An 8,667-nucleotide genomic window follows, 5' to 3' on the forward strand; every position below is an offset into this window, starting at 1 on the left:
TAAGCACTTTGGGTAATGTTAAGCACTTTCTGTGTGCCAGCTGGTGGGCATTCAGAGATCAGTGACAGTCTTGCTCTTGAATAGCTCATATTTGCAAATGGACAGATTTTTGAGCTTTTTCTCATTTTCATTTTTGACAAACTTGTGTGTAATTCTATTTTTATTATTCTCAAATTTGCAAATCCTGAAAAATCAAGTGCTGAAATTTATTCCCCCTTCAAATACTGAAATTGTTTTTCTCACCTTTTTTATTCCTAGCAATGTCTCAAGCTGTGCAGACGAATGGAACTCAACCATTAAGCAAAACATGGGAACTCAGTTTGTATGAGTTACAACGAACACCTCAGGTAATGTAGACTAAGATAATTTAAGGAGAATATGGGACATGTGAACTGGGATACATTGTTAGAACATGAAAACTTGAAGTAGAATGTAACAGTAATAATTTACATATAAGCAATCCTGACTTGTGAGTATTTGATTGACTTTGCATGTCTTAGGTCAGGATCTTCATTCATTGATTCAACAAATAATTTGAGGGCACACTGTACACCAGGTTTTATGCCAGGTACTAGTTGAACAGTGGTGAGTGAAACAGATGTGACATCTGCCCATGTTGTTTATAGACATTAAACAAGTAAATACCCATGGGATTGCATGAGAAAATTTACATAAAAGCAAAGTCCTCCTCAATGCTATAATAGAGAATTTAAAAAAACAAAACCCCACTGCTGTAGAGTCCATTTCAACTACAGCAACTGCATATAGCACAGAATAAAAATGCCCCAAAGGGTTTTCCAAGGCTCTAGTCTTTACAGAGGGAGCTCTGGTAGCATAGTGGCTAAGACACTTGCCTGCTAACCAGACGGCTGGCGGTTCAAACCCACCAGCCACTCCTCGGAAGGAAGGTTGGGCAATCCTACTTCCGTAGTGATACTGCCTCGAAAACCCAAGGAGGGGTCGCTATGAGTCGGGGCCGACTCGACGGCAAACAACAACAACAACAACAACAGTCTTTACAGAAGCAGACTTCCTCATCTTTCTCCCGCAGAGTGGCTGGGGGGTTCAAACAACCAACCTTTTTGGTTACTAGCAAGAGCTTAATTACTGCGCCACCAGAACACCTTTGTAATGAAGAATAATGGGGTAATTAGGAAGGACCCTTTAGATTGTGAAAATGGGAAAGATTGGAAGAGGGAAGTATGAACATGCTTAAAACAACACTCATTTTATGTTAGAGATGCTTATAAGACAGGCAGATACTAATTAGTGGTCTGGCCTAAGTGTAAAATTTTAGGGATTGTCAGCATATTTGTAAGCAATGGGAATGGAATAAAATCCCTCCTCGGAAGGAAGGTTGGGCAATCCTACTTCCGTAGTGATACTGCCTCGGAAACCCAAGGAGGGGTCGCTATGAGTCGGGGACGACTCGACGGCACATAACAACAACAACAACAACAGTGAGAGATGAGCAGAGGGCTCAGACCTTTATCCAGTGGATCTTCAACATTTAGAAATCAGGGAACAAAGAGCCAGCAAAGGAGATTAAAAAGGAGCCACTAAAGAAGAAGAAGAAGACGTAAAAATGGGAGATTGGGGATATCTCCAGAAATCTTGAGAATCTAAAAGGAACAGTTTAAAGAAGAATGTAATCAAACATGTTTAATGCTGCTGAGAGGTTGAAGAAGATGGAGATTAGGAAAGAATACATTTGATGTAACCATGTATACTACTTTGTGACTTTAGCAAGAGTAAATTCAGTGGAGTAGATTGTATTAGGTTGAAGGTTGAATGGATGAATGGAATCATGACACATTCCCATTATTGGTCCTTGCCATGAACCATGGATTATAATCAAGTGCACATGCAGTCCAGTAAAGGAGAACGGTGAAAAGAGATATAGAGGAAAATCTTTAGAGAAGTTTGGCTCTGTGGGGGAGCAGAGAATGGAACAAAACTGGAGAGAACATAGAATCAAGAAAGTTTTTAAATGTTGTTTTGTTTATTAGATGGGACATAGAGTGTGCTCACCTCTTACCCCCAACCTTGCACAAGCTCTAGGGGAATCATTACATTTCAGGAAGCAGCAGCACTATTGAGATATTTATCTACTAGGGTGATTTAGTGGAGAGGAAGAAATGGATGATGCCTGAGGGCAAATATAATTATCAAAAGAGGGATGTCTCTGACAAGGTATGAGGGAATGCACAAAAGTGGGAACGTTTGCCTTCAGTTGGAGGTATGGTCAACTTCTCTGTGTAACATAATCTATTCAGAATTTATGTGGAAGAACATCTACACATAGAAGAAAAGGTATAAAATAGTGTAGAGAAAGGACAGGTGAGTTGGAGAAACCAGTTCCTGAGCAGCATTGAAAACCTGTTTGAAGCTGGTAAAACTTTCAGCTATAGTAATCTGATTGTGGGACACTCCCCCAAAACAAACAGAAGAAACCAAACACAAAACCGTGTTATACACCTTTTTAGGTATCATCCTGTAGAATGGGGATAGCGTAATTTATCCAGGGTCATAATTTTGTTAGGCAAGTTCTAAAGAGGGGAAGGATCAACTTGATTACTACCTCTGGATCATTGCCATACTTGCTGAGTGACAGTTTCCTCATCTATAGAATGGAGATTATAATTCCTAAATTAAAAATCTATGTAAGAAATCAATTAAAATAAAATATGGAAAGTGTTTTTATAGAGAGAGGTTGAACGTAATAGGTACCCCAAATAGTGGTAGTTATTTGAGTGTTTTATGGATACTAATTACAGTTTCTGTGTTTTTTCTCTGTGGGGTCATAATTCTTTGACCCTACAAAGAAAGCACAAGTAGGCTGGAGAGCCAGTGGAAATAGGAAATAGCAGCAGCATATTGGAAATCCACTCTACTAAAACTCTTTCTCAGTCGACAGGAGCCAGTATTGGTGGCTTAAGAGACTAGGTAATCTTTGTTCTCAAAGCCAGCTTGTGGACAGGGTGGGTAGTAATGGTGGTGAATAAAGTAGTAGTCACTTGCCTCACTGCAGGAGAGGAGATGTGTCCTGTACTTGTACCTGGAAACCTTAAATGCATTTTCCCATAGAAACATTTTTCAGATGTGGAAGTCAGATATACACTAATATACCAACATTGGGGGCATGAATGGTTAAGTGGTAGAATTTTTGCCTTCCATTTGAGACCTGGGTTTGATTTCCAAGCAGTACACCTCATATGCTACCACCATCTGTCTGTCAGTGGAGCCTTGCATGTTGTTATGATGCTGAAAAGGTTTTAGCAGAGCTTCCAGACCAAGACAGAGTGAGAAGAACAGCCTGCTACATCTGAAATAATAAGCCAATGGATCACAAAGATCCAGTCTGCAACTGATCATGGGATGCAGCACAAATCAGGCAGCATTTCACTCAGTTGAGTAGGGTGTCATCATGAGTCAGGGGCTGACTCTCTGGAAGTTAACCACAGCAAGAGTATATTCATATATGTTTTATTTCATGTATATTATGGTTTAAATCAGCTTGTAGGTTAGCTTGGGAACTGGATCAGTTTGACTTTTTTGGACCAAGACTTAAGGTTCAAATGAAACTGAAATCCTGTTTAACTATTTATGAATTAGAGAATAGTTGTATTGAAATCTTAAAATTGATGGACAGCATGAAACACAAAATTTATGATCAAAGTGGTATAAATTTTGAAGATGGAAGAATTCTTAAAGAGTCACTGGAGGTGCAAATGTAACATGCTTGGCTGCTAACCTGAAGGTTTGGCAGTATGAGTCCAATCATAGGCACCTTGGAAGAAAGCTATGGTGATCTATTTCTGAAAAAACAAAACAAAACAAAAAAAACAACCATGAAGAACTCTGTGGAGCACAGTTCTACTCTGAAGCACAAGAGGTTACCAAAAGTTGGAATTGACTCAATGGCAACTGGTTTTAGTATGTATTTTGCCCTACCTACCTAGTTTGGAGGTAAGAAAGCAATGTTAAATAAGGAGGCCACATCTCCTGACCTCCTACAACTCCACAGGAAGACAGAATCATCATCAGTAGCCCAAGGCCTATTGCTGTGAGACCAAACATGCTGCCTCCCTCCCTCCAGCCCCTTGAAAAACCCTGACACCAACTGTTACTCCTGCAGCACCCCATCACTTCTCTGCTGGGTTTGATAATTTGCTGTAGTGGCTATGCAGACTCACAGATTATGGGGTTTGTTTATTAGGGAAGCAACAGGCTACAGTTAATGTTCAGGAACACGCTCAGTCTCTCTCAGCCCACCGTCTCTCATCCGATAGTCTCTCAGGAATCCGTGTGTCTCATGTCTTCCAGCCATGGCAGTGAGAAATCTCCCTCTGCCTTTAGGAGGGCTTCTTTTGAGCCTGGAGAGTGGCCAAACTAACCAATACCACATCAGAATTATATACACCTGAGAGAGAGAGAGAGAGAGAGAGAGAGAGAGAGAGAGAGAACTTCCCAGAAGATTGCATCATACACTCTCAACAGCCATACCTCAGGTGGATAACTTTAACAATCAGGAGCTACTCAGTTGCTTGCAGCAAATTCCACCATGGAATTTACAAAAACTTGTGGCTAGAAAAGCCACACTGTGTGTGATTTACTAAACCACATGACTAGAACTAGAATGTTAAGGCATCTGATTTCAGATTTAGTATATGTGTGTGTGTGTGTGTGTGTATTACATTTCCTGTTATCTTTTTAATGCATTAATATGTTGTCTTTGAAGTTTAAATAGTAGTCTTTACATAATCCACTAGTTGAAGGGTGTTGAGGGAAGTTGGAGGAAATTAGAGCTACAACAGAATTGGCTATTAGTTAACAATGGTGGGTGACGGGTATACATGGAAGTTCATTTTTACCATTTGCAGTATTTGTGTATGTTTGAATTTGCCCATAATTAATAAAAAATTAAGTAGCTTTTAATTTTAAAAGTGACACTTTTACAGGAGGCAATAACGGATGGTTTGGAAATCGTGGTTTCACCTCGAAGCCTACACAGTGAATTAATGTGCCCAATTTGTTTGGATATGTTGAAGAACACCATGACTACAAAGGAGTGTTTACATCGTTTCTGTGCAGACTGCATTATCACAGCCCTCAGAAGTGGGTATGTTCAGATGAGTTGTGCTAGGTCCTTACCTTGTACGAGGACAGGGCTGCTTGGAGTTTGAGAAATACATTCTCTGTATGTGTTTGATTAAGAACTAGAAACTTTTCTAAAGTTTATGTTTTAATTGTTGGAGAATCTTCATTTTGAAATCGTTGATTTTATATAATTTTAGAAGCTTAATAGGATGAGTATTTGTTTTGAGGAAATTGTAAACTATTAAACCATGTGTTTGTATTTAAGTATATAAAACATTATCCTTATGAATATGCTATTTCAAGAAAACAAAAGACATTAATATATATTTATGGGTAGTTTTTTTGTTATATGCATGGATATTTAATAAAAGGAAAATTTAGGAAAGAATAGATTTTTATTTTATAAGATGGTTATAAATTATCATTAGGAAGTATTCAGATTTTTCTCCATGGGCAGGTTGAGTAGAGCATCTGTTTACTCACTAGTCACATTTTCAAAGACATTCAGGCTAATCAGTTCAAATTTCTGGGACTTAGTGAAAGCATAGCATAGTGCCTAAGGCACTTGACTGCTAACTAGGAGGCTGGTAGTTCAAACCCACCAGCCACTCCTCAGAAGGAAGGTTGGGCAATCTACTTCTGTAGTGATACTGCCTCGGAAGCCCAAGGAGGGGTTGCTATGAGTCAGGTCTGACTTGACGGCACATAAGCACAACAGTGAAAGCGGTAGAATAAAGAGAACTATCCAGAAGCTGAGTATTTTTGTCTTTAGCCCAGAGATAGTGGCATTATTTACATTTTCTTTCCCTTCCTTTTATTTAGCAACAAAGAATGTCCTACCTGTCGGAAAAAGCTAGTTTCTAAAAGATCACTAAGGCCAGACCCAAACTTTGATGCCCTTATCAGCAAAATCTATCCAAGTCGTGATGAATATGAAGCTCATCAAGAGAGAGTATTAGCCAGGATCAACAAGCACAATAATCAGCAAGCACTCAGTCACAGCATTGAGGAAGGACTGAAGATACAGGCCATGAACAGGTATATGTGAAAGAGGGCCAAAGAGAATGTCTATTTTTATGAATACTATACAGTCTCCATTTTGAAAAAGGTGAAATGCAGTAACAGTATAGTTGTGCATGCTTCACCTTTTTCATGCGGATACAATATATGCTTTTAGGCATAATAGAATATTCCATTTAAAATGCTAGAATCATAAAATACACTCTTTGGACTCCACTTCTTTTCCACTTACCTATCTCCTCTGTTCCTCTTTTTAGCAAAATTCGTTGAAAGAGTTGTTAGTCACTTTTCCAATTCTTCTCCCATTCTTTTTTGTGTTTTTTTTTTTTGTTGTTGTTTTTTAGGCCCACATAGTGGTATATATGTGTTTATGTGTGTGTATATATATATGTATGATTTAGGTGAAAGTTAACAGGGCAAATTCACTTTCCATACAATAATTCACATACACTTTTTTTTAAAAAAAAAGTTTTTTTTTTAAAAAAAAGCTTTTCCGCTTTTCAAAAGAGAAATAAAATCAGTTTTTGCTGTGATTGACCAGGGGTTGAAATAACTTATCCACAATTGCGCTAATTAAATATGTTGTTTTGGATTTTAGAGCTGTAAGGATAAACCTGTCATCACTTAAAAAAAATTTTTTTTTTTAATTGTGATTTGGCTGAAAGTTTACAGAGCAAATTCACTTTCCGTACAGCAGTTCACACACACTTTGTCTCATGACATTGACTACAGTTTACCCCAATAAAACAGCTCCCCTCCCTCTTCCTCCTGATAATTAACCTCTTTCCTGTGTCCGTCCTTCCATGCATTCCTGCCCCCTGAGCTGCCTCCTTGTGCATACACAGTCCTTCTTTATCCCATGATTGTTCTCTCCAAGGAGTGTATCTACCTTGGGTAAATGTTCAGTTCATATTCCTGTCTTTTGTTTAGCTGGAAACCACAGGTATGAGTTCAATTCTAGGCCTGAAGAGCAGCTAGGGGCCATAGTGTCACTGGTTCCACCAGATTCGATCAGACCAGCAAACCTGGTCTCCCCTCCTCCTTCCTTTTTTTTTTTCCAAATGATTTTGAGTTTTGTTCCACATTGTTCTCCCTCTCTATCCAGGATCTCCTTAGGACATAGATCCCCTTCTGAGTGGTTGATAGTGGTAGCCAGGCACCATCTAGTTCTTCTGGTCTCATGGTCATATAGGCTGCGGACCACATTCCCATTCTTTTTTGAAGCCACTCCAGTTAGGCTTTCATTCTCACAACTCCACCAAATTGCCCTCTTGTCTCCACGGTGAAATCTTAATGGCTAATTCTCAAGACCACAGCTTACTTAGCTTTCCTCTGAAAATTTTTTTTCACCTGGCTTTCAGGAGACCATATTCTCCTGATTCCCTTTGCATGTCATCAGCTGTTCCTTAGTCTCTGTTGCAAGTTTCATTTAAATTCCCTAACTCTAAAAGTAGCCTGTTTCTATTTTTATACAAAGTCTCCCTCCAGATGATCTCATCTGATTCAATTGGTTTAATTCGCATTTCTGTGCAGATGACTCCAAATTCATACATATTCAGCTTGGACTTCTCTGAACTCCAGACTTCTCCCCTTAGATATCTTATAGGCATCTCAAACTTAACATGTCCAAGACTGTGACCATTTCTCACAACCTCAACTTCAACCACCTAGTCTAAGCCACCACCATCTCTCCTTTGAAGTATTGGAATAGCCTCCTAACTGGTCTTTTCTACTTCCCATGCTTACTCCTGCATTGTCTACTCTCAACACAGCAGTCAGAGTGATTCTGTTGAGTTACTGCAAGTCTGAACTTTGCTCAGTACCCTCAAATAGTTTCTATTCACATTTGGGTTAAAAGCCAAAAAGACTTTAATGATGACTTGCAGGTGTAGGGGCTAAATATTCACATTTCTAATTTGTTTGTTTGCCCCTCACAAGACATTATAGTTTGTTGCTGTCACTCTTGAAAAGCAACCCCAATCAAGCACAGAATATAGTTTTCTAGATGTGATTTGATAAAGGCAAGACATAAGAGGCTATTGATCTTTATCTGAAGATCATATTCTTCTTTAATGCTGCCTAGAATATCATTAAGCTAGTTCTGTCACCTCAAACCCTTTTTAGAGAGAGATTTGGGATAAACATACATTGTCTGAGTAACCTTTTTAGCTCATTTTATGGTCAACTAAATTTTATCTTCTGCTTTAGTTGTAGACTACAGGAAATATTTATGTATATAGTTCTTATATATTTAGTGTTGAGGTTTTTTTGTCCCACCATTTTGGCCTGTTCTTACCTTTTTTTTTTTTTAAATTGTAATTTGGGTGAAGATTTATTTACGGAGCAAATTCACTTTCCATACAGCAGTTTACATATACTTTGTCTCATGACATTGACCACAGTTCACCACAATGCAACAGCTTCCCTGCCACTTCCTCCCCACAGCCACCTCTTCCCAGTGTCCATCCCTCCATGGACTCCTGCCCCCTAAGCTGTCTCCCTGTGCATAGGCAGCCATTCTTTCTCAATGATTGTTCTCTCCAAGGA

The 8,667-nt window shown here is 38.9% G+C and overlaps 1 protein-coding gene across 1 annotated transcript in view; it reads left to right on the forward strand.

The window, feature by feature from the left end:
* The first annotated feature begins 260 nt into the window (after positions 1-260).
* RNF2 (ring finger protein 2) overlaps positions 261-8,667 on the forward strand; it is an 18,439-nt gene continuing 10,032 nt past the window's right edge. Inside the window, exons 1-3 of the mRNA XM_042780520.1 lie at positions 261-347; positions 4,962-5,122; positions 5,923-6,138. Coding sequence (XP_042636454.1) covers positions 261-347; positions 4,962-5,122; positions 5,923-6,138 — 464 coding nt within the window. The remainder of the gene's footprint in view (positions 348-4,961; positions 5,123-5,922; positions 6,139-8,667) is intronic.

Source organism: Orycteropus afer, unplaced genomic scaffold (assembly GCF_000298275.1).
Source record: "Orycteropus afer afer isolate SDZICR_OR568_19922 unplaced genomic scaffold, OryAfe1.0 scaffold00043, whole genome shotgun sequence".
NCBI classification, from domain to species: Eukaryota; Metazoa; Chordata; class Mammalia; order Tubulidentata; family Orycteropodidae; genus Orycteropus; species Orycteropus afer.